Source organism: Micromys minutus (assembly GCF_963924665.1).
Source record: "Micromys minutus genome assembly, chromosome: 3".
In the NCBI taxonomy this organism is placed as follows: domain Eukaryota; kingdom Metazoa; phylum Chordata; class Mammalia; order Rodentia; family Muridae; genus Micromys; species Micromys minutus.
Window position 1 is genome coordinate 59,626,016 of NC_137972.1, and position 26,935 is coordinate 59,652,950.

The 26,935-nt window shown below is 41.2% G+C and overlaps 1 protein-coding gene across 2 annotated transcripts in view; it reads left to right on the forward strand.

Annotated features, from left to right (window-relative positions):
* The window catches only part of HERC2 (HECT and RLD domain containing E3 ubiquitin protein ligase 2), a 162,655-nt gene that overhangs the window by 12,239 nt on the left and 123,481 nt on the right, over positions 1-26,935 (forward strand). For both annotated transcript variants that reach the window (XM_080914641.1, XM_080914642.1), the window contains exons 3-13: positions 3,549-3,663; positions 6,416-6,553; positions 12,303-12,522; positions 14,560-14,660; positions 15,453-15,609; positions 17,927-18,037; positions 19,490-19,661; positions 20,678-20,851; positions 24,193-24,381; positions 24,936-25,087; positions 26,728-26,885. In XM_080914641.1, coding sequence (XP_080770767.1) covers positions 3,549-3,663; positions 6,416-6,553; positions 12,303-12,522; positions 14,560-14,660; positions 15,453-15,609; positions 17,927-18,037; positions 19,490-19,661; positions 20,678-20,851; positions 24,193-24,381; positions 24,936-25,087; positions 26,728-26,885 — 1,687 coding nt within the window. The remainder of the gene's footprint in view (positions 1-3,548; positions 3,664-6,415; positions 6,554-12,302; positions 12,523-14,559; positions 14,661-15,452; positions 15,610-17,926; positions 18,038-19,489; positions 19,662-20,677; positions 20,852-24,192; positions 24,382-24,935; positions 25,088-26,727; positions 26,886-26,935) is intronic.

Genomic DNA, 26,935 nt, shown 5'->3' on the forward strand with positions numbered 1-26,935 from the left:
CCTACAGCCCGATCTTATGGAGGCATTTTCTCAATTGTAATTTTTCTCCTCTCACATGACTTTAGCCTTGGTCAGGTTGAGCCAGAACAATCACCATGGTCCCTTTCTCCAATAGTAGCTCTCTGAGGACCAAGCCTTTAACTGTGAACTCTGAGGGACACTTGACTAAATTGCAGCATTAATATAAATCTCCACTGAACTAATTCTTATTCTTGTTTTTAGTCTCTGCCTTTCTCCAGTTTTTATATCTGATTTGATCACTGATCTGAAATGACCATAATACTTTCTTGTCTTGACTGTGACTCCTTTACATCATATTTTTGTAGTTTCTTCTTTTCTCCCTCCTTTATAATTGTAATTATATGGAAATTTGTGGGTTCCCTTGATCTCTGAGGATGAAGGTTGAATATAACTTCTGTAACAGAGCACACCTGAGCCTTGAGGCGTGGCCTCTGCTGTTTGCACTGTGGTGTAGACTGATTCCATTGATAGGTCTTAACTGCAGTTCTCTCACTTGGGGAGCCACACCTTCCTATTCCTTCATAAAGCCTCAGAGTAGGAGCACTGGAGTATAGTTTCAGGAGGTCTTACTTCTCTTCCTACTAGTGGCTACTTTAGCAAAAGCCCTCAGTTAGGGTTTCAAGCTATTTCATTAGGAATGTGAATAGTACTAGCTTCAGGCTGAGAAAAAGCAGTTTGTCTGTGGGACTAAGCAGAATGCCAGATTAGTTTTTTTATTACTGTGTAGCAATTCACTAAACACAAGTTTAATAACTTCAGAACAGTTCACTTCTGTTTTGACATTTTGTTGGGTCAGGAGTCTGTCTGGAGCTCAGTCTTCTGCTGTTTCTTGCTCTCATCCGGGCCTCAGAGTCTTCACTGACAAGCTATTCCTTGTGGTTATGGCTTGATGCCCAATGCTTAGAGGCTGCTCTTTTCTGCTGGCTTTCATTTGATCAAGTAAGCTCCGAAGATAAGATTTCTTTTGCTTAGCTAGAAACAACGGACTTGGAGCTTTAACATCAAAGCACTTAGCTTGCAGTGTGACCCACCATCTTATTTATGGGCTTGCATGTAGTTTGTCAGGAGAGACACAAGTTTAATGTATAATCCATAGGGACCATCAGAATTTTGGGGACCAACTTACTCCATTATTGATCATCATAGATAATTTTATAAAGGTGAGCTATGAATACTTACTTGCATAGATTGGTTGGGAGAGAACTATGAAGAACTGTAGTAAAGAATTCAGCGTTGGAGAGATGGCTTAGCAGTAAAAGCACTCACTGCTCTTGCCGAAGACCTGGGTTTAGTTCTCAGGACCTACACAGTGGCCCATAATTGTCTGGATCTTATTATGCCTGTTTCTATATCTGTGCACTCCAGCACATATGAGGTAGATACAAGATAACTGTCAAGACAAAAACAAGTTGTGATGTTAATTGTGGGAAAAAGGAACCCTTATGTATTGTTGACCTGGAATGTACTCAGAGGAATCAAAGGCTGCATGTGGTAGATGCTCACTGCAGTACCCATGCTTACAACTGCCAAGGCATGACATCAGCTTTGGTGTCTTGTCAGTGGGGGAAGAAGTAAAGAAAACATGGTGCATATATAAAATACACCCCCCACCCCTACGCATCCCATACTCACTCCCTCCCCAACACAAGACTGTTTCTTAACTATTAAGAAAAGCAAGTTCAGGTCATTTTTGAGAAAATGAGAGAAAATGATTCTTATGAGCAAAATAAACCAGATTCAGAAGGCAAAACTTGTTTTTTGTAGTATGTAGAATCTTTTTAAAAATAAAAGTAGGGGGACTCTTAAGGACTAGTCCAGGGATTAGTCCATCTGTGGAGATGACAATACATAATAGAGTACATGTGATCAAAACGCCTTAGATGATATGTAAAGAAAGATGATATCAGGAAACCCATTAATTTGTATAAGACCTTTTATTGTGACACATTGTTGTAATCCTACCACAAGGAAGGCTAAGGCTGGAAGGTTGGAGTTGGAGGCTGGCCTAGGACACTTAGTGATAACCAGGGAAGTCATTCACTAATAAATCAGCGCAGTGTACACACTGTTACACAATGTGCTCTTTGACCTCACTGCTTTTGTTGCATGATCTTTTTACATGTTACTTATTTTTAAATAAATAGTTCATTGATTTACTACTGAGGAATTGAATACTATAAATCCGGGAAATCAAGATCCACACCCCCCCCCCCAGCTCTGGTAGGTGGTGGACCATACCTTAAATCCCAGCACTCAAAAGGTAGAGGCAGGCAGATCTGAGTTCAAGGCCAGCCTAGTCTACAGAGTGAGTTCCAGCATAGCCAGGGCTACACAGAGAAACTGTGTTTCAAACAAAACAAAAACAAAAAACAAACCAACATCAAAGATGCTGTCACTGAAACAGTATATTTTGAGCACTGGACTTGGGGAAATTGAGGTAGACCTACTGTGAAGGTCTTCTGTATGGAGTCAGAAGATGCTATGTAATCTTCTGAGGGAAAAAGTAATCAGTACTACCCAGCCATGAAGCCTGCAAACCACAGCTATCACTGGCCCAGTAAGATATCTTCAATGATGCAATAGTTGCACTTTTATTTGGGGAATAATCATCAGCTGTTTGATTTTCTTACTTCCAGCTTAATAGGGCATTCATGCCTGACACTATAAACCTAGTCAACTACTTGTGGCTGGAGAAGTTCTGGATCCTAGAGGTGAATGTACTCTGCCATTTTCCTAAGCTGATACAATTTCTAACTATATTGTAAACATATATCAACAGATACATATTTACCTGTCTTATATAAGTATGTAGATGATTTGTGTAGTTCTCACTCCTCATTAAAGAAATTTCTGTTGGTAGCAGACAAGGCTGCTACAGAGATTCATAGCTAATCATTGAAATAACTATGAGGTGCCCAGCCGCAGTTGATATAATACCACCTCCTCACCTAAGGCTCAAGGAACATCATAAATGAAGGAATGGAAAGATTTTTTTAAGAGCTAGAGAGCCAGGATGCCTACATGAGTATATTCTAGATATGACAGGGGTGCTGCACCCATCAAAACACAATAGTGTGGTTACCTAAACAAGACTGTATACAATGTCAACATCAGCTGACATGGCAGTGCGAATGGGGAAATTTCACAAGGTTCCACCCCAGATCAGGAGCTATATGCAATCTGTAGCTGCTGAGAGAATCAGTTTTCTTCAGTGATGAAACCTTCTGGGTTATTCACTGTGAAGATCAGCCCTAAACACATGAGCAACACTAGGTGGACACAGTAAACTGTGTGTATTTTATAGATGTGTGTATAGATGTGTGTGATATATATACACATACGTATGTATGTGATAATAATAGGTACAGAAGAGGAGGTCTTGAATTTGAGAGGGAGTGACGGGGTAGGAGTTGGAAGGCAGAAGGATGAAAATGACATACGCTTGTGAAATTGTCAAAAATTTTTGAATAGAAAAGATTTATTTTCTATTCAAATTTCTCTAAGTTTGTATTTTTTCTATTTGCTAGCTTGCATTCACAAGAGATGGACTCTGTGGTCTGTGGAATGAAATGGTTAAAGATGGGGAAATTGTGTATACTGGAACAGAATTAACACAAAATAGAGAGCCCCCTTCTAGAAAAGGTAAGAACTTTTAATGCTTGTCTTTTTATTTTGTAAGTATTGTTATAATGGCGTGTTAAAGAAAACATTTAAAAGTTATACATATATATGTGTCTGTGTGTATGTGTATGCAGGTGATGTGGTGTGCATGTCAGAGTCCAAGTATGTGAGAGCTGGTTCTCCCTGTTGTGTGGTTTAGTGATAAGTACCTTTGTATGCTGAGGTATCTCCTTCTCCACCTTTAAAAATAACCTTTATTTATTTGTGTGTATAAATTGCCTTTTACAGAAACGGTGCAATATGCCAGAAAACAGGAGCCCTTGATTATTTGTTTTCCCTTTGGTGATTTTTGTCTATAATGTTAGTTAATATTTCAAACTCCAGATTTTTGGTTGATGTTAATTAGTGTCTAGCCTGTATGGATGAATAGCTTTTCTTTTAAACTTTGAAACAGATCTTATAACTAACAACAAATATTGATTATTGTGAGAGGAGATGAAAATTATTTCTGCGATAAATAAACCTTTATCTGTGAATAGTAATTCTGGGTAGGTCTGTAGTGATAGATTCAACACAACTCAGTTGTTCTTGATATGACTGGTGATTGAAATCAGCATCAAGATTTTAAAAAAAGGATGTGTTGTATCTGAAAAGTCTCAGTTATGGCTCACTGCAGAGTTTGTTAAGTCATTCCAACATCAAAGAATCATTACTTTTAGAATATAAGTTTGTTTTTCTGTTCCAAGACAGAGTTTCTCTGGCTGTCCTGGAACTTGCTCAGTAGACCGGGCTGGCCTGCCTCTGCCTCCTGAGTCCTGGAAATAAAGCCATGCACTAACACCACCTGGCTTACTTTCAGAATGAGTAGTCTTTCTCTTGTGCAGTAAATTACTATACTGTTGATTGGAAAGTACTTGAGGAAAACTATTATTAGCTTATGGTTTTGGTTATATCATCTAGTGGAATGAACTCTTTTATATTAATGTGGAAATTTTCATTGACATACAGAGAAATTGAAAGATATGTACAGTGAATGGATGCAAATCCTCATTGTTTGGCTCATTGGTTCATTGTATCACTTGTGTCTATCCATGGATGTGTCTCATCTGGTTTTCTTAGATGCTTCCTATATATTGTTACCTTGAGTTTATTTAGTTAAAAGTTACTGTTTATTAGTATGTGTTAGTGTGTGTGGGGAGGGTTGTGTATGCATGTTTGTGTTTAAAAGCAAGCATGCATGTAGAGATCAGAGAATAACTTCAGGAGTCAATTCTTTTCTCCTACCTTGCTTTTCAAGGCAGAGCTTGTTTCTGCTACTCTGTGTGCTCCAGGTGAGCTGCCCCCAGAGCTGACAGGAACGAATACAAAACAACATTCCCAGCATGCTAGGCAACCATTTGGGGTCATGTTAGAGAGACACTCTGCTGTGCTATTCTCAGCCTACAAAACTTGTTTTAAATAATAAAGCCTTTTAGTATTTATGATATAAGTTGGATTGATGTACAGAAAATGTTAAACGTACAAGATTTTGAGTTTAGGTTACAGTATCTGGCTGGACTATTACTTTGTTTTCTCTGAAATTAGTCAATTTACTCCTCCTGTGCTTTTCTCCACATAGTCATTAGCAGCTTTCTAGGTCTTAGGCTCAGTACTTTGAGCAAAGATGGCCTTGGGTAGTTTGTATAAATGTCTTCTTCATCTTAAAGTCCTAAGATCAGTTGCTAGCTGGTCTTCAGATGAGTTGACAAACAACCTGAACTTCAGTTTACAGCTAACCCTAAGGATTTTCTGGGGCCTTAGAAATACTAGCTCCTGGCCTTTTCTTCTTTGCAACAAGTGTGAGTGTGTGTGTGTGTGTGTGTGTGTGTGTGTGTGCACACAATATCATCTATGTTGAGATCAGAGGACAACTATCTCTGGGCTCTGGGGTGTTAAGTCGGATTGCCTCACCTGTCCATTTGCCATCCCAGTGGTGGCTCCTATAGCACTGGTTCTCAGCTGGCAGTAGAGAAGACTGTACAGTTTAAAAATGATTTTCTGTGTAAAGCACTTTATGTAAAGTAGAAATAGATAAACATTAAAGACAAACTTTCCTAGTTGTGAAAACTAGTAGAACAGTGATAAAATATTAAAAAAAACCCTTCATGTGTTAAAGAATTGAAAATTCCTTATATTGTATTTATTAATTACTAAATAAACTATGCCGAATCTTTTGCAATTTTTTTATTACTATTTATTTAATGTATGATTTAAAGTATACCGTAGCTGCCCTCAGACACACCAGAAGAGGGCATCAGATCCCATTACAGATGGTCGTGAGCCACCATGTGGTTGCTGGGAATTGAATTCAGGACCTCTGGAAGAGCAGTCAGTGCTCCCAACCACTGAGCCATTTTTCCAGCCCCTTTTGTAGTTGTAATTCATGTGCTTTTAAAAACATAAAACATTGAGTAGCTGACATGTGCCGTAGCTCTTGCATGTTTGAGAAGAGCATTTGTAGAGATTGATAAGATGAGCTTCCCCCTTTTTTTTCTTCCCCCTAAAATCCACTTGCTCTCCTTCCCTCTTTCACTTTTTTCATGTCTTTATTTTGAGACAGCACCTTACGCTCTAGCTCTCTAGCTCCCTAGCTCATGCTGGGATGATACTTACCATGGGACCCAAGGTAACTTTAAACTCGTGTGCTGTATGTTATAGGCGTGAGCCACCATGCCCAGCTTGACCGTTGCATTTTGAAAAATAATTATGGACCTGAACATTTTGAATTCTCCAGATGATGGTGTTGATACTCAGAGTGGAACCAAGAAAGAAGATCTTAATGACAAAGAGAAGAAGGAGGAAGAAGAGACGCCTGCACCTGTGTATAGAGCCAAATCAATCCTGGAGAGCTGGGTGTGGGGCAAGCAGCCAGGTATTACACTTTGTCACAGCAGTGAATCAAGTTTTTGTTTGTTAATGGAATTTTCTAAAATTAAAATCTGTATTACAGTAAAATATGACTGATATAAAATATAACCATTGTAAGCATTTTAAGTGTATAGTTATGTAACTTATACTATATATAAGTTATATGAGTTTATACTGTGGCCCAAAATTATTCCCAACCATATCCACTGAACACTACTCCCTCAGCTCCCCAGGTAGCTACAGTCAACTTTGAAGTCTGCACGTCACTGTTCAAAAGCACCAGATCCACATAGTATTTATTCATTTTATCTAGCATAGTTCCCTCAGTGTACTTTTAAGTTCATACATGCTGTGGCCTTTTACATGTTAAATAATATCTCACTGCTTTGTGTGCATATTTTGGTTATTTGTACACTAGTTGGTGGGCCCTTGGTTTACTTCTCTTGTTTTTTTCCATAACAGTAACTTTTATTTAAAGTAGGTGTAATCTAGGAAGCTCATCTTATACAAGATTCCAAGTAGTTATTAGAGTCATAAACTACTCTAATAAACATAAATATAAAAGTAAATAAACAAATGAAACCAGAAAAAAATCCTCTGTAAAAAAATACAAAAGGAACCTTTGTAAGTATGAAAAACAATCAACATTAACCATCAAACCTCTCTGTACTAGTCCGAAGGCACTCTCTCCTGGTGAGTACTAGTCTGAAGGCAGTCTTTCCTAGTGAGTACTGGTGCGAAGGCACTCTTTCCTAGTGAGTACTGGTGCGAAGGCACTCTTTCCTAGTGAGTACTGGTCCGAAGGCAGTCTTTCCTAGTGAGTACTGGTGCGAAGGCACTCTTTCCTAGTGAGTACTGGTGCGAAGGCACTCTTTCCTAGTGAGTACTGGTGTGAAGGCACTCTTTCCTAGTGAGTACTGGTCCGAAGGCAGTCTCTCCTAGTGAGTACTGGTCCGAAGGCACTCTCTCCTAGTGAGTACTGGTCTGAAGGCAGTCTCTCCTAGTGAGTACTGGTCCGAAGGCAGTCTCTCCTAGTGAGTACTGGTCTGAAGTCACTCTTTACTAGTGAGTACTGGTCCGAAGGCACTCTTTCCTAGTGAGTACTGGTCCGAAGGCACTCTTTCCTAGTGAGTACTGGTCCGAAGGCAGTCTTTCCTAGTGAGTACTGGTCCGAAGGCACTCTTTCCTAGTGAGTACTGGTCCGAAGGCACTCTTTCCTAGTGAGTACTGGTGCGAAGGCACTCTTTCCTAGTGAGTACTGGTGCGAAGGCACTCTTTCCTAGTGAGTACTGGTCTGAAGGCAGTCTCTCCTAGTGAGTACTGGTCCAAAGGCAGTCTCTCCTAGTGAGTACTGGTCCGAAGGCAGTCTCTCCTAGTGAGTACTGGTCCGAAGGCAGTCTCTCCTAGTGAGTACTGGTCCGAAGGCAGTCTTTCCTAGTGAGTACTGGTCTGAAGGCACTCTTTCCTAGTGAGTACTGGTGCGAAGGCACTCTTTCCTAATGAGTACTGGTCTGAAGGCACTCTTTCCTAGTGAGTACTGGTCCGAAGGCACTCTTTCCTAGTGAGTACTGGTCCGAAGGCACTCTTTCCTAGTGAGTACTGGTGCGAAGGCACTCTTTCCTAGTGAGTACTGGTCCGAAGGCACTCTTTTCTAGTGAGTACTGGTCCGAAGGCACTCTTTTCTAGTGAGTACTGGTCCGAAGGCAGTCTCTCCTAGTGAGTACTGGTCTGAAGGCAGTCTCTCCTAGTGAGTACTGGTCCAAAGGCACTATTTTCTAGTGAGTACTGGTCCTAAGGCAGTCTCTCCTAGTGAGTACTGGTCCGAAGGCACTCTTTCCTAGTGAGTACTGGTCCGAAGGCACTCTTTCCTAGTGAGTACTGGTGCGAAGGCACTCTTTCCTAGTGAGTACTGGTCCGAAGGCAGTCTCTCCTAGTGAGTACTGGTCCGAAGGCAGTCTCTCCTAGTGAGTACTGGTCCGAAGGCAGTCTCTCCTAGTGAGTACTGGTCCGAAGGCAGTCTCTCCTAGTGAGTACTGGTCTGAAGGCACTCTCTCCTAGTGAGTACTGGTCCGAAGGCAGTCTCTCCTAGTGAGTACTGGTCTGAAGTCACTCTTTCCTAGTGAATACTGGTCCGAAGGCAGTCTCTCCTAGTGAGTACTGGTCTGAAGTCACTCTTTCCTAGTGAATACTGGTCCGAAGGCAGTCTCTCCTAGTGAGTACTGGTCTGAAGTCACTCTTTCCTAGTGAATACTGGTCCGAAGGCAGTCTCTCCTAGTGAGTACTGGTCCGAAGGCACTCTTTCCTAGTGAGTACTGGTGCGAAGGCACTCTTTCCTAGTGAGCACCACTCTGGGCCTTGCACTCTGACTCATTGTCACTGTGCCCTGAGTGTGCTTCTGCCATGAGTATGGTAGGCCAGGCTCTGTGTAAGGTCACGTCTTTTAGTTCTGTATGTATACCCAGGGAACCATTACTGGGCCATGTTAATGATGAACTTTTTAAACACTGGGACAGTGTTTTCCACACTGCTTCTCATTCTTTGAATAACACAAAAGTTTTAGTTTCTCCAGGTCCTTGGTAACACCTGTTATTTTTCTTTTGATAATATCCACCCAGTTAGTGTGAGATGGAGTGTTACTGCTTTGTGTTCATATTTAGTGTTGCTGCGCATTCTTTTCAGTGTGCCTACTGATCGGTAAATGTTCTTTGGAGAAATATTTATTCAAGACTTTGTTCATGAAAATATATTTTTTAAAGTTTTTTAGTTATATGTATTTTTTAAACATTTCTAAATTCATCTCTTCTTTTTATCTAAGCAAGTAAAATTTATACTTTTCTTCTTTGGTCTTCCTTTATTATATTCAATTTAAATATTTCAAATATCTAATGCATTTTTGTTTCAAAATTTGTTTTCATTTGTGTTGGGGCTTGATCCCAGTATCTCTTATAAGCTAATTTAATTTTGTTGGTTAATAAAACATTTTGTATAATTTAATTTCTTTCTGATTTTCTGAGTCTTGTGTTATATATGGCTCATTTTTGTGCTTTACAGTTCTGAGGATGGAAACCAGGCTGTACATGTTAGGTAGCTCCTCACTAAATTACAACACAGGCCTTATTGTATGAGTCTTAATGGAGTCAGTTAGTTATATTGTCCAAGTGTTCTTTGCTGGTATTACTTTAAAAAATTAAGGTTAGCATAGAAGGTCTTAGATATCATTATGGCATTTTCAAACAAAGTATGTTGTATTGATCTGCTTCTTCTCAACTTCTCCTTGTACGAGACCATCTCTATCATCTTTCATGTCCCATGTGTTCTTTTACCCACCCTTGTCCTCCCTTGTCTCTTACTGTGCCTTCCTTTGTAGTCTCCTTTATATTTTGTGCGGGGAGGGGCTTTACCAACACTTATAGCTGTTTATATGCATACATATATGCATTATAGCTTCTGGTCCTTATGGAGGGCATACAATTTTTGTCTGGGTTTGTGTCACCATACTTTATATATATATATGTATATATATATATATACTTTGCAGATCCATCTATTTTCCTTCAAACTTCATTATTTCATTTTTCCTTATGACTGAGTATAACTCCTGTTGTGTATACACACCACATTTTGATTATCTGTTTATCTGTTGATGGACATTGAGATTTTCCTACTTGTTCTGTACCTTACTGGGCGATGAATTGCACTAATATATAAGACTGCATTAACTCTCCATGCTGGCATGTGTTGGCACTCTATTGCTTTCTAGTGTGAAGGAAGTAGGTAATGAGATAACACAAGCAGAACAGGGAGAACTGTGGGATGGTTTTAGACCATTTTGTCTTAGACACCTGCTTTCTGGCCCAGTGCATGAGGTGTTGCACTGACATGTGTGGCCTCCTCATACAGTGGAGGGCACATAGGGTGTGCAGTGCTTCCATTTTATATGTAGAATTACAGGTTCTGTTCATACACTGTGGGTCTCAGATGTGCTTGCTGACAGTAGTCAGCGTGAAGCATGGCTTCTTTAGCATATGCCTGAAGTTTCCCTTATACTCCTTTGACTAGGCCTTGTTCTCTGTCTCCTTTGTTTTTCTAGTGTCTCTGTTGTGGCAAGAGAATTGAAGTCTTGACTGCTTCTCTTCTCTTCTGTACTAGGAGTATTGAAGCCTTTAGTGTTAGTTGTGGACTTTCAGCTCTTCAGGCTTTACTTCATGCATTTTTAAAACTCAGTAATTAGGTACATGAACTTTTAGGATATTTTTTTCACAGTGGCAGAAGAGAAATATATTAAAACATTGAGATTCCATCTTACCCACAGGCAGAATGCATATCATTAAGAAGACAAATGACAAATGCTGATGAGGAACCTTATAGACTGGTGATGGGGGAATAAGTTTAGCCAATAAGGAAATCAGGTGGAGGTCTAAACACCATCCACCCCAAGAGCAGAAGTACTATGTATTTCTATTATGTAGAAATTCTGATTTTCCACCTTGAGACCAATATAGATTTCAGGGTGTTACTCATCTTGTTTTCCATGACTGTCAGCTCTTAGGCATTTTAGTTTTAGGTTGCCAGTATGCAGGCCTGGCATTCCACCTGTAGTGCCTGTTGGCCAGGAATGCCGCTGAGTCTTGGGAAGTGACAAGATGTACTCTCCAGTGCTTTTTAAGAACTCTGCTTTCTATGGAAAGCATGCTCAAATGATGGGTAGCCAGAAAACTGACATCTTCCATTCAAGGGAGGTTGGATGTGGCTTTGTGATTGCTTGTTGGGTCTGGGTCTTGGAGGGTGGGACTGTTGTAGTAAAGACAGGAGATAAACACAGGAGCAATTGTAGCATGGTGGTTGGTGACAGGTAATTTAATTTACAGCTGTAATATTTTGCAGTATCAGGTAACTTAGTTGATAGGCCAGGATTTTTTAAGTTATTTTGTTCATGTGATTGTCTTATAGCTACTTAATAAAACCCAAAACTAAAAACAACCAAAAAACTTTGGTGAAAAAAACTCAAACATCCACTAGAGTGAATAGCTTAAGCATTTATCATACAACCTGACTTCTTATATCTTCTAGTAAAATAGTTCAGTAATGTATTTTATTCATACGTTATTCATACTCAATGTATTGCAATATTACTTTTGGGTTTGGGGAGACCTATCTACAGCATACATGTAGAACAACTAAGGTGGCTCCCACTTGTAAACCCTAGCACTGAGGAAGAAGAAACAGGCAAATCCTCGGGGCTTGCTGGTAAGCCAACCTAATGTACTTAGTATGGTCCAGGCCGATGAGAAACCCTGTGTTTTTTGATCTTAGTTGCATAGCAAGGCAGTTAGAGGTTTTTCTGTAGGAAGTGGACTATTGAGAAGTTTGCCTTTATAGTTTGGAGGATTTGTTTATTCGTTTGGGCTAAGCCTTGAGCCCAGGGCCTTGTGCATTGCTAAGCCCTTCAGGTTTGTATCAGCAACTTGGACATGGTGATTACAGAGAATCAATGTACAGTGGAGCCCAAAAGCTATCCATGCTCTGTGCTATGTACTCCCTCTGTGGAATTTAGTCAAGTTCTTTAACCTCTCTGCCTGAGTTTCCTATGTGGACATACAGAACTGCCAGCCACTATGTGCACAGTGTTTAGTGCTGTGGGTAGTATGGCATACTTAGGTGCTTCCTATTGTCATCTAATTAATTGCTCAGGACATTGACAACTATGCTCAGGATACTGACAAGTCAGAGTGTTTCCTTACCGTGTGTTTCAGATGTGAATGAACTGAAGGAGTGTCTTTCTGTGCTGGTGAAAGAACAGCAATCCCTGGCTGTCCAGTCAGCTACCACTACACTGTCAGCATTGAGGCTGAAGCAGAGGCTGGTGATCCTCGAGCGCTATTTCATTGCCTTGAACAGAACTGTTTTTCAGGAGAATGTCAAAGTTAAGTGGAAAAGCAGCAGCATTTCTGTGCCTCCCACGGAGAAGAAAAGGTAAGAATAAAAATGAAAGAACCCTTTTGCCATTTCCATGTAAGTTCTGGCTCTTTTTTTTTTTTAAAAGACAGTTTCTTTATTACTAAAGATGCCCCTAGACATTAATTTGTGGATATTTATTAATGTATCAGCATATTTCCCCCATGGTATTATCATGTAAAATTGTATTTTTTTTCTAAATGTAACTGAAAATTCTTGTCAACTGAAGAACAGTCAGGGTAACTCTTGTTTTACATGGTTCGGAGCTTGTCTCTTTGGTTGTGGTAGTGCCTTTCACTCCCTGGAATGCACATGAGAGTTGTGTAGTGAACGCAGCAGGAAGTGTGGGGGACCCTCATCCATCTTGCAGACAAACATTAATCATAGCTTCATTGGGCTCCCCCTCCCCTCATCTCTATTCTGCTTTCTTTTCCCTCTCCTCTGTCCTCTCACCTCCCTTCTCCTATCCTCCCTCCTCCCCCATATCACATCAAAATCATGTTGTTATATTTAGAGTAAGTTTTTATGTTAACTGTACCAAGGGACCTCCGGGGTTTATTTCCACTTGAAAATAGTTGGCGTAGTGATATACATAGCAGAGCCTTTGTGTCTGGCTGTGAGTAAAATGTCTTGGTAAGGCCTTTGCTATGTTTGGGTCATTCAACAGAGGTAAGAAATTGTTTTCAGACTGTTTGAACCTTGAAGAACCGTAGGCTCCCTGGAAAGTATGCACTTGGTGTTATGTGAGAGCTTGCAGCTGCACAAACCTTGGTCCTAAGACTCTCCTGGCAACCTTGGCCTTCTTACTGTTGATTATGGCTAGTCATGGTCAAAAGGAACTGGGATTTGTGTGGGTTGTCTGCTCTCCTGGGCAGCAAGGGCAAGATAACTTTGGTAAGCTAAAACCTTTCCCAGCCCCAGTTTAATTTTGTTTAATTACTGAATAAAAGTAACTGGAGTGAGCTAGTCAGGGTCACTCTTTTTTCAAAAAGGCTGAACCCCTCTGCTCCTTCAGAAATTAAAACCTTAGCATCTTGGTGGGCCTCCCTCTCTACTGTAGTACCTATGACCAATATCAATCATTACCTGCCCAGTCAAAAAGACTGACACAAAGTCAGACTGAAAGCCAGACCCAATGTCTTTACCTTACATATCACTAAATCATGTTGGGGCCTAGTTTTTCATTTTCTAATCACATAGGCAGTGGCCCACTGCTCTATGTGGTTCTGAGAGCTCTGTATATATGAGTAGTTGATGCTTAGAGATCTTAAGTACATTTGTGTGTTGTCATATTAATGTAAGATATATAATTGTTTTAAATGCTCTGTTGACTTAAGCATAATTGGAATTTTTTTTTTTTGGTTGAAGGAATTTTTAAAATTAAAATGCACACATAGTCACATGAAACAATAGTAAGGAAAAAAAGAGGCTAGTTTTTTATTTGATAAATTTTATTTATATTCCACATGTAAATTCCCTTTCCTAGATTCCCTTCCATATCCCCCATCTTATCCCCTCCAACCCCCTTCTATGAGGATGTTCACCCACCCTCTCCAGAGAGGCTATTATTGTTTTTTTAATACTGGCTTAGGGTTATAGGTTCTTTCTTGGGGTCAGGAGATTCTGATTGTCTTGAGGAGAGCTGAGATTCATGGTTTCACAGAATCAGATTTAATATAAGTACATAGCTTTAAAGTATTTTATAATACTTACATTTCTCATTCAGAAATATATTTCTGTGTTCCTGGCATCCAGTGCCTCCTCTGGAAGCAGCAAATAGTTGTTCCCCCTTATTAGCCACTCATAGATGTTCATACAGCATCCCCTACACTATTGAGGCCCTCATGGATGACTGCACAGAGCCTCCTCTGCAGTATTCAAGTCCCCACAGAGAAACTTCCTTTACCAAAGATATTCTATCCACACTAACATCCACAAAGGACCCTGATAGCTAAAGAAGACCACAGGTCATACCCTGGTCTTGCTTTATTTTATTTTACTATTTTCATGTTTCTCTGCCTGGCCAGTTGTTATAGCCGATGTGTTTATTTGTAGTGCTCGTCCCACAGGCAGAGGGGTGGAAGGACTTGCCAGAGTCGGATCCCGAGCTGCACTCTCATTCGCCTTTGCTTTCTTACGGAGGGCCTGGCGTTCAGGTACGTGTATAGTGTGCCATTCTGTTTCCTTCATCGAGCAGAAGTCTTGGGTTCCCTGAGCAAGTCTGCCACCTCAAGTTTCTTGTTGGCCACCTACCAGCTGTACTCCCAGGTCCTGAGACCATCTCAGGGGTGTAAACGTCTTTGTTCTCTTTACCTTAAGTTCTTTGTTTTATAAGAGAAGAGGCTATAGGGACTCTTTAAATTTTCAGGTCTTTGTTTTAAGACAGTATTCATTTATTACAACACCAGCTCACCTCCTTCACGATGGAATGAACACTTTAGTAAGAAGTTATCAGTTGAGCACCCATAATATGAAAATATGCAGTCTGATGTGCTCCAAAGTCTTTTGATCCTTGATCTCACAAGTGGAGCGTCCCTCACTCAGCCTCATGTGATATGTTGCTGCAATAATGCAGTCACACTAATGATAGTCTATAAGATTTCCTCCAGGTTCTCTGTATAAGATATGCATGAAGTGAAATTAGACTTGAGTCCCCTTCTCAAGTGACACACACACACTCACACACTCACTCACAGAGACAGACAGACAGAGTCACTTCTGACACCCAACATTTCATTTAAGAGATGCTCAATCTTCATTGTTTATGCGAGAGACATCAAAGGTGAATGGAATTCCAACAGGTATGTTAGAGTTTGGCCTGTTGAATGAAGAATTGCATGTGTATGTTTTCACCTGAGGGTTTGGAGCCTCAATGGGAGTGACTGGAACTTCATATGTCAGTAGTCCCTAAGGGTGAGCAGCCTCCTCTGACTCACTGTATTGCTCAGGTGAGGATGCGGACCTCTGCAGTGAGCTCTTGCAGGAGTCGCTGGATGCCCTTCGAGCTCTTCCTGAAGCGTCCCTCTTTGATGAGAGCACAGTATCCTCTGTGTGGTTGGAGGTGGTAGAGAGAGCAACAAGGTTCCTCAGGTCTGTCGTGACTGGGTGAGTTTGTACTTTCCTTGCATTTCTATGGAATACCTCTAGTAAGCTTGAGTCTCATTCCCATCTTATATTCATATCATATCATATATCATATCATATTGATGTCTAGATTTTGCTGCTGTTTTCAGCATACTTTCAAGAACTTGTATTCACATTAAAATTGTTTTTATACAGTTTATTTTGTGTGTGAGGTATTTATGTGTATGTGTGTGTGTGTCTTGTGTGTGTGTATGTGGGAGAGAGAGAGAGTTGTGTATGTATAGGTGCATGTGTCACAGTGAATGTATAGAAGTCAGAAGGCCTCTTCTTCTACCATGTGTGGCCTAGGCATTGAACTCAGGTAAGTCAGTCTTTTGCAGCAAGTGCCCTTACTCACTGAGCCAGTTCTCTTGTCTATTCTCAGCTTTTTAGATGATCTAATTCATGATTATTGTGACTTGACCCAAGATGCTGTCATATTCAATGTGATAGAAAATATCAGTTGTTTTTTTGTTATTTATTGGTTTTTGGAAGTATTTGATTGACCATCCATCTATCTATCCATCTATTCATCCATCCATCCATCCTTCTGAACTGAGCACTTCTTGTGAGCCTCTTAGTAGTAATGAGGAACCACTGTTATGAGGGATTGATGGTGTTTACCTTGAAGTCTTGGTAGATAATATATGAATATATGTCTACTCAAACAAAAGATTCTGACAAGTGCTGGGGATGTAGCTCAGTAGTAGAACAGTTGTTGAGCATAGACAGCTGTGTTTCTCTCTACGGGAAAACCTATGAACCTATTTTTCACTAGTACACTAACAAAAACCTTGGACAACCAACTGAAAGGAGAAAGGTTTTCACTGATTGTTTTAAAGGCTCCAGTCTGTGTTTACTTGGCCCTGTTGCTTTGGACCTGTATCAACACAGCTCACCATAAAAGAGTCTGTTCAGTTCATGGCAGCCAATAAGCAAAGAAAGAGGAGATACCAGAGTTTTATTTCCTTCCAGAGTGCACCAGCAATGACCAACTTTTGTACCCTGCTCTGTGTACTAAATGTTCTGCCGTTTCTCCATAGTGCCATAGATTTGGGACTAGCCAGCTAATACTTGGGTGTTTGGAGGGTATTCATGATCCAAACTGTAGCATACAGCTAGCTACACTTTTTATATTTTTTATATGACTGTGATCAGAATGGGAGTATTGACTTATCCCATCTGACTTGGTCTGAGCAGCTGCACCCTACCTTATACAACTTGGTAGTCCTAGACAACCTGGTGGTCCCCTGCACACACACACACACACACACACACACACACACACACACACACACATGGCAAAAAGAGAAAGACTGGAAGGGAGGAAAGATAAGGGAAAGAGCAAGTGAAAGATCTTTATTAATGGAGGGTGCTTTCTTCAGCGTGTAGGACTGAATGTTAAGCCATGGACATACTAGGTGTTAGGCTCTTATCACTAAGCTCTATTTCTCACCTACTAAAGATGTAGTTTTAAAAAACATGAATGTAGATATATTACACCAAAAGATACAACTATGTTTATGTTTCTAAAGCACAAAATCATATGCATCATTGCACCGAAGTGAGTGGGGGTCTCTAACCAGCTAGGCTGTACTCGGTCGGTAGAGTCCTTTGACTGGCACACTAGTCCCTGCTTCCCATGCCCCTTACCCCATAGCCTGGACAGGGTTACACAGGGTTATAATCCTAGTACTTGAGGTACTAGATGGACTCAGAAGGATTAGAAGTTCAAGGTAATCCCTAGCTACATAATAGTCTGAAGCCAGCCTGGGCTGCATTTGAGCCTGTCTCAAGAAAAGTAAAGAAGGGAAGAAAGGAGGATGTAGGTGGATGTGTGTTTACCCATTTTTTTTTTTTTTTTTTACAATTTGAACAAGATATAGTAGCTTTCCCATAGAAGTTAGAGAATTTTTAAGCTTACCAGGAGATCTAAAGATACATTGATGGATATTTATATTGCAAATCAGTGAAATATTTGAACTGTTACTCAGTAATAAATAACAAATTTCCTAAACCTAAAATTCAGAAGAAAAGACTTTATATGTTACACTGAAATTTTAAAATTAAATCTGAGGCTATTTTCAGGGCTTTAGCTTTAAAATTTCTATGTCAAAGACTTCATCAGTACACACATGACACACATACACATATGACACACATACACACACACACACATGCAAGTACATTTTTGCCTTTGTACTTGGTTGGAAGAGTGAATATAATTAGTGTGTTGGTATGATTTAAAAGTTTCTGCTTTTTCTGATGTTGCCTAGCCTTCCTCTTGCTGTCATTTCAGGGACGTTCATGGAACACCAGGGACCAAGGGGCCAGGAGGAGTTCCTCTACAAGACCAGCACTTGGCTTTGGCCATTCTACTGGAGTTGGCTGTCCAGAGAGGCACACTTAGGTGAGTTAAGGCTCAGGTCACCTCAGGGGAAGGTTGTGTATCTGAAAAACCTGCTGTGTTGTGGAATTCCACCTAACTATTTGTGGTTGGAGCAATTTGTGGTGCTCTGGGTAGACCTTCATCCCAGGACCCTGTGCTTATTCTTTTTTTTTTTTTAAAGTAAACTTTTTATTGATATCTTTTTTCTTTTGTGAATTTCACATCACCGACTCTGATGCCACTTACTTCTTTGTCCTTGTGATATGTCACAGTATATATATCCAAACAGCTTTTCTTGCCAGTGATTATTGCAGTGAGTCACTGTCTGGTTCAAGGCCTTACTACATTATCAGTACTGGATCCTCACCAGAACTCTTCTAGATATGCTGCTCTTGCTCCTTGTCATGGAGAACCTGTGTCTTTGGATCTGCAAGACCGACCCCTTCAGCAGTTCATAGATGGGGTAACTGTTGGGGTGGGCCAAAGCCCTAGATCTGAGTGTGAGTGGTAGCTGAGTTGTTCAACCTGACAGCTCTCCCTCGATCATGCCATAGGGGCCAGCTCTCTTTTACGTACACCTGGGCTACTTCTCCAGTACTGCTTGGGTGGGGCCAACTACAGTTATGGCTGCTGAGGGGCAGGTCCAGCTCTGCACAGCCCTCAAACATCAAAATGGCCCTAGGCAGCAGTCCTAACCAGGGATATTCACCTGGCCTTTGGTGGTAACAGACTCCCTCTGCTGCAGGTCCAAGAACCCACACATGGCCCTCAGCTATAGCATGGGCCAGGACCTTACGGTCTCAGGTGGCATCGCCAGCTACTCACTTCAGACGGTCCCTCACTCCCCTTGAGTCTCCAGTTCTGCCTCTCTTCATTGTCACACCATTCTGCTTCTCTTTCTTTCACCATCCCACTACTTACTTGCTCATCTTAGTGGCACTTGGGGCCACCTCAGAGTGCTGTGCCCTCACATGTTGTGTGGTCCCCGATGGTGGTCAGCTTGGGCATGCTCTCACCGCCTAGGCTGCATGTTACTGAGTGGGGTTGTCGCAGGCTTGCTCTGCCTACCTGGCCCCTGTGTTTATTCTTGTGCTAATCTGTTTTGTTGTCTTTATTTCTTTTTAGGCTAATTTATCTAGTCCTAAGACCTCTTCTTTTCAGATGTTTTTCCCTAAGTAGTTGTTTATTTAGTTTTTCTGAAACAGATATTAATTTATTGACTTAAGATCCTAGAAGTGTTATGTAGAAAGTACTACTTCAATGCCTTCGCTATCTTCATGCTTTTTAGTAGATGACAACTGATTCTTGGCATTAATTCAGTGATTTAATTGCCAAGAATTATTTCCATGACACAGTTTTAGCATTTTTTATATTATTGTTCTATAATTTTAATTATATGTTTGTTTAGTTTTGATATGGTATGGCAAAACATGAATTTGTTTGTACTAGAGAGTCAATATCCTTCCTTTTCAGCCAAATGTTGTCTGCCATCCTGTTGTTGCTTCAACTGTGGGACAGTGGGGCACAGGAAACTGACAACGAGCGGTCTGCCCAGGGCACCAGTGCTCCTCTCTTGCCCCTGCTACAGAGGTTTCAGAGCATCATCTGCAGTAAGGACATGCCACACACAGAGAGTGACATGCATGTGAGTATCTCCTGGGGTTTTGTGAATAGGCGACCCTTTCTTATTCTGATAATATTGAAGAACTAGCTTTATTTTCGGTAAGCCAGAATGTGTACTTCCATGGGAGTAGGTATCTTTAGGGTGTATTTGTTTACTAGTGATGGGAGCAAGTGAGATGGGACAGGTATGGAAGGTCACACATACTGTATTGACTAGATAGAAAAAAGTATCATACATACTGTAGAGATTCTTCCATATGGTAGCTTTTAGATTTGGAGTTAGAAAGACAAATATGGTTTGGTGTGGATCCACTGACCTTCTGGAGAGACCTGTACTGCCTGCCATGTTGACTTTGCAGACTTCTTTGCTGAGTCAGCTGTGGCAATCTCTGTGTGTGTGGTTTAGAGTTTGTGTGTTCCCAGAAGCTGCTTGACTGTTTTGGGAGTGAATTTTAGATGCCGTGTTAGGCTGTTTTGTGTAAATGTAAACAAATACTGGTAAATCTCAGGACTTTGGCTCTTTATTTATCTTTTCTGTAAAGTTAGGTGTTTCATAATCACTTTGGCCTGATTTATGTGTTGACATCTTAAGTGTTAATAAGACTCTGCTTTTACAAGAATTAGAAATATGAAGCTAATTGTAGATAAAATAAGGCTTTGGTAGAGTCGACAGCCAGACCAGGTGGTACAGACCTGCATTCTTAGCTACTTGGTAGGCCGAAGCAGAAGGATCAAAGATTTAATACTAGCCCAGGTATCTTAAGGAGACCTTCAGATTTCAGATGGCTGTATTAACAGTTTAAATGGAGTTTGCACATGTATGGTACAAAATGTGGTTGTACAGTCAATATTATGTGTATTTATATGCCATGTATATAAAAATGTAGTATAGTGTAATTAACATTGTTGTTCTCTGGCTAAAGTAAGTTAACACAGGAAGTGCACAACTAAATACCAAAACATAAATAGTGATTATAAGTTGATGGTGGAATTTTTCTTCCACTGTTTCTGACTATGTTTATTTCTCTCTTAATCTAGCTTTTATCTGGCCCTCTAAGCCCCAATGAGAGTTTTCTAAGGTACCTTACTCTTCCACAAGACAATGAACTTGCCATTGATTTACGACAGACTGCAGTTGTTGTCATGGCTCATTTAGACCGTCTGGCTACACCCTGTATGCCTCCTCTGTGTAGCTCTCCAACATCTCATAAGGTATGTGCTAGAGGAGCAGTTTTCTTTCGTGATGACAAAAATCCTTCAAATCTTGAATATGTTAGGCAAGTACTTTACCACTGTCTTAGTTTCTTGTTGGTGTGACTTAAAAACAAAAAACAATAACAACAACAACAAAAAAAAAAACCACCTACCCACCCACACAAAACAAAATAAAAGGGAGAAAGCAACCTAAGGGAGAAAGAGTTGCTTATTGTAGCTCCCAGTTTGAGTGTACATGGCAGCAGGAGCTTGAAGCAGCTGGTCACATTGCATTCACAGCCAGTAATCAAGAGAGCAGTGAGTCTTACTAATGCTCAGCCTGCCTTTTCCACGGATAGTCCACTGCACAGGGACTAGGTCCACCCACAGTTAAGATGAGCCTTCCCATATCAATTTAAATGGCAAGATAATTCTCTACGGGCACATCAAGAGGCCATCCCAGATTCTGCCAGGTTGATAATTAACACTAACCATCACAAACACTGAACTCCAACCAGCTTAGTATTATTTGTGTGGTGTATAATTAGGAATTCTTGGAGATTCTCATTCTGTGTTTGTGTCAAATTTGCTATTTCTGATAATGGTGGTTAGAATGTTAAAATGTTCCTGTAGTTCAGAGTGAGGCCTGTGCTCACTTAAGTAGAGGGTACCTATAGTCCTGAAACGGGTCTCATATATTGGGAAGGTCTAAGTGTAGTATAGGAGTACGGTTACGTCGGTCTCAGTGGGAGGTCTCACAGCTATCAGTCCCAGGTTGTGAACATCTGGGAGGGTGGAAGAAGTATAGTCCATGCTTTCTGTATGCACTGTGGATGATGTTGCTCTGGCTAGGGAAGGCATTCTCTTTTTTCATAAATCTGAAGCATTGGTTCCTTGACATGCTCATATCAATAATGAATTTATTCAGAACTTCATCAGCTCTGGATAAGTACTCAGGGCTTAGTGACTGAATTTGGTGCCTCAGAGAGCTTACTTTTGTATTTATTAGTGCTGGGAATTAAACCTATGGCCTAGTTCACTCTAATCAAAAATGTTGTCACTGATGTACTTAGTGTATAATGATGCTAATTATGTAATGATAATGCAGTCATATCTATGTAGAATGTATAAATAACATAAATAAAATGTATGGTAGTAGTATTGATTGGCTTGTGCAACAAGAACCTGGACGTGCCTGTCCATCAAAGGCGTCACGTATGAACACAGCTGCTGATCATAGTGTTCTCTCTGGGGTTATTGGGGTTCCATGTCTGCTCTTCCACAGGGCCCGGCGGATGGGGAGGCAGGAGAAGTTTGACTGTGCTTACTCCACACTGCTGTGGGTGGGTATTGGGCTGTAGGGTAGCCACAGGTTACTGCTCTGGGAGTGGGGAAGCAAGGTCAGAGGCATGGGACAGTGGAGCTGGCTCAGGCGGTCTCCAGGCCTGCAAGGAGGTTGGGGCCATCTGGTTCTCAGGCTCTCAGGCTCCCAGGCACGGCTGGATGCAGAGAAAGAGCTGAGAATGGAGAGTGGGGCCCTGAGGGCTGGGTCTAGCCTGGGGCAGAGGATGTTAAAGGGGACCAGGGGTTCTGGCTGGTCCTGTGAGAGGGATCTTTGGCTTGAGCTTGGCTTGTTGGTGGTTGTGGCTGGCAGTGCAGAGAGGCCTTCTACAGAAGATCAGATTGTGGCTCTGTAGGCGAAGGTCTTCTCCATAGCTTCCCACAGTGCATCCCAATGGAAAGAGGCAAGCTATAATTTTAAGACATTTATTGTCATGGTGGAAGGTGGATGAGTAAAACCGTGTCTTACTTCTCAGGGTGGGCCTAAGATTAAACACCTTTTGCAGGGAGGAGTGTCTGGAAAGGAAAATTTATTGGTTAAGCCTCCAGGCCTTTAGGTACCTCATTAAAATGAAGCTCTCTCTCTGTCTTGAACCTATGTGACCTGTCCTCACATCCTCTACCTGTGGCGTTGTCCTAATGTGACTGATGGCTACAAATCTATAGAGGGCTGTGGCTAGTGACAGGGGCCTAGTTACCTGGGAGTCAGGCGAAACACCCACCATCCCTTCAGGGTCACTGGGGTTTTAAGGCTTAGCTCAAATGGGAATCAGGGTGCTTTTCATGGCCCGACATTTTCCCCATTGTACTCAAGACTAATGTTTGGGGTGGTAGTGCTCTTGTCAAGATTGTGAAGATTAATCCTGGCTTTCAATCCAAGTTTTTTACGTAGTGCATGTGTGTGCATATATATAATATATAATATTTATATAAATTTTATTTATATACAGTATATTATGTATTTTTCTGTTTGTCCATCTGTCTCAACATGATTCAAAATCAGGATTGAATATGATAGCGCACTAACACTTTTTTCTCTCTTTACTTCCACATGTCCTGCATTCCCGTGCTTGATCTAATTTTGCTGAGCTTGGTCTATAACTTTTCACTGTTCTCTAGAATGGACATATTAGTAATAGTGGTGGCACGTTACAGTTATTCTTTGGCTTCTTTTTTCTTTAGCTTTTTCTTCTCACCGAATAGATACACACTGGCATCTTTCTGTATCAGTAAATAGAGATGGTCTCTTATTTCTTAAAAGTTGTTTTAATGCGTATGTGTTGAGCTCTGCCTGTCAGATCTCTTTCCTCCTTGTCTACCACGTTCTCTCGCACTGTTATTATTCGTGTTATTCTAGACAGTGTCTCACTGTGTAGCCCTATCTGGCCTGGAACCTGACACTGACTATGCTTTGGCCTTGAATTCATATCGTTCTGCCTAATCTTTTCTCTGTGCTAGGATGAATGGCATGGGCTACCATGCCTGGCAATACATTTTTTTCTTAATAGTTCTCTTTTTAATGGACACCTAAATTATTGACAGAATTTTCCTGCCCAAATAATACTGTGTGTGTGATCTGGTACATGTTTCTGTTTATCACTGAGTGTGCATGCATATGTGCCTTTGCAGCATTAGTGAGATAACCCAGCATGGACTAGTTATCTTCAGGATTTTTTCAAAAGCTTCATTCCTGTCACCAATAAAAGCATTTCACCCAGTGTTACGCTTGGGTGTTCGATTTTCTCCAGTTTTGACATAAAAATAACCTGATGTCATTTGAGCACTGAAAAGTATGTTGAAGGGCCAGCTTTTGAACGATACTCTTAAAATGAAATATTATGGACAAATAACCCAGGGAATTTACCATTTAACTGAGATAATGTGAAATGTTCTGAGTTAGTTTGATGTATTCAATCACTCCCTTTACTTGTTTTGTTTTTATCGTATGTTGTATCTCTGTGTTAGTTCTGGGGCTCTCATACTCTAAAAAAACGTTTACATGTATTCTTTTCTTACAGGGATCATTGCAGGAGGTCATAGGTTGGGGGTTAATAGGATGGAAATACTATGCCAATGTGATTGGTCCAATCCAGTGTGAAGGCCTTGCCAGTCTGGGGGTAATGCAGGTTGCCTGTGCAGAAAAGCGGTTCTTGATCCTGTCCCGCAATGGCCGTGTGTACACACAGGCTTACAACAGTGACATGCTGGTAGGTGCTGAGTGTAGTGTGTCTACATGCCTCCTTTGGTGGTGGGGTCCCTGCTGTAGATACAACACAGTCTAGTGCTCTTGGTCAATGGTGTTGATTATATACTATTAGTCATGTTACACTATCTCACTTATGATGATTATTATCAGGGTTCTGAGTTTTAAGATCATGAGCTCCATCAGGTAATTCCTACTGTTAATCATGATTGCCTTTTGTAAACCCGTTTTCATTTGTATGGCAGTTAACAGAAAAAGAATGGGGTCTGATGAGGATAGTGGTGCATTGCACCATGTGTGCTCTCATTTAAGGAAAGTGTTATCCAGACTGCCTGCCCTAGGGCTTCCCACACCAGCACTTGTCATTTCTATGGATCACTTGGAAAATTCTTACTGTTCTCCTGGTGCTGGAATGGAGAACAGTTCAGAAGTCCTGAAGGTTTCTGGTCTGTCCATTTGAGTATGTTTCCTCAGGGAGAATATGAATGGGAGAGCCATCTTGTGTTCATTATCCATTACTATGAATGACTAATGTTATTCCTGATTTTACCTTTCTAGGCTCCACAGCTGGTCCAGGGTCTTGCCTCCAGAAACATTGTGAAAATTGCTGCCCATTCTGATGGTCACCACTATCTGGCTTTGGCTGCCACAGGGGAGGTGTACTCCTGGGGCTGTGGGGATGGTGGAAGGCTGGGCCATGGGGACACAGTGTACGTATGTAAATGTTTCAGAAGCTGATATGATTCTGTTGTCTCTGTTCACAACAGGATGAAAAATGTCAGGGGTGATTTTATCTGTCTACTGCAGAGTTTAGAAAAGGAGGGCGTTATAACACAAATCCTCTTCTCTTCTCTTCTCTTCTCTTCTCTTCTCTTCTCTTCTCTTCTCTCTTCTCTCTTCTCTTCCCCTTTCCCTTCCCTTCCCCTCCCCTCCCCTCCCCTCCTCTCCCCTCCCCTTCCCTCCCCTCTTCTCTTCTCTCTTAAGACAGGGTCTCACTTTGTAGCTCTGGCTATCCTAAAACTCAATACGTAGACCAATCTGTTCTTGAACTCACAGAGAAACTGCCTGCCTCTACTGGGATTAAAGGTGTGGGCTATTGCCCCTGGCCTGTGTTCATTCTTGATGACTGACTCCTTGAGAACTTTGCTACAAGTAGGAGGATTGCCAAAATTACCAAAAGCTAGCAACTGCACCTTCCATCATGTTTTCTAGATACAGCAACCCCCCCCCCCCCATTGTCCCTTTGCTCACCTTGTACCATGTCTTCTGCCAATAAGACCCCTGGAACCATGATATTTTGTTTACAAGCATAAAAAGCAATCCTACGTTTTCGTATTGAAGGTTTTGCTTGCCGTGAAAGAATAGAAATAAAACAAGAAATGATTATCTTAAACACTCGGGTAAAATTGAGAGATCTGCCAGTTCCCACAGAGTAGTGGAACCATTTTATATTGTGTTGTTGCAAGTGGACCCTGGTAGAAAGATCTTGGCACTAGTTGGGTGTGCTGTTCCTGGGGCAAGCATACTTCATGAGGTCAGAGCATCAGTGAGGAGTGGAGCAGTCAGGTCAAGTAAGAAACCTTTCCAACCCCAACTGTGTCTGAGTCAGTGGGGAAAGGACTGGAAAGTGTATATGGCCTGTTGATACTGTGAGGGCAGAGAGAGGAGCATCACTACTTTAGATAGTCTCTGGGAAGAATCTCAGTCTACATAAAAAGTAGTGATATGTATGATGCATTATTTTAGAGGTCAGAAATAACCCCTAAGCTGCAATGTAAGAAATTGAGAAAAGTGAGGTAAAACCAGTGAGCCCCCGCCCCCACCCCACCCCCTTTTTCTAACACGCACACATATCAAATTTACTATTGGGTAGGCTTTAGCAAATTCATTCAGTGTAGGAACCACCACAATCAAGAGAGAGTGTGTTACCATTGCTCCCAGGCTTATCTTTGTATCCTTTGTAGCGATTCCCCGGTTTCTCCCTCTGGCCCCTGTTGATATCATCTTGTCATTTCTAGAACTGATTACAGTCAAGTGCATAGGAGTTTATTTCTAACTTTCACTTAACAGTAATATTTTGCAGTATAGCCATGTTGTTATAGTGTGTCTCAGCATTCATTGTTTATTGCTGATAGATTGTGACTGGGGACATTAGGAGCAGAACTGCTTTATTTAGTTCTTTGTATAAGTCCAATTTAGCAAGCAGTGATATTTGGTGTTTGAGATAGACAGGCAAAAAGTCTTGTGCTCTCATTCCCTCTTTGGCTTTTTGTTTGTTTGTTTGTTTGTTTTTTTGTATTTTTTAACTCTTATGAAATACATATAATGTTTGTTGCCTTCCCTCCTACAGGCCTCTGGAGGAGCCCAAGGTGATCTCTGCTTTCTCAGGAAAGCAGGCTGGGAAGCACGTAGTGCACATAGCATGTGGAAGCACATACAGTGCAGCCATTACTGCTGAGGGGGAGCTATATACCTGGGGCCGTGGGAACTACGGCCGCTTGGGCCATGGTATGTCTGCTGTACATGAGTACAATCACGGGGTGGGAGGAGCTTGGTTT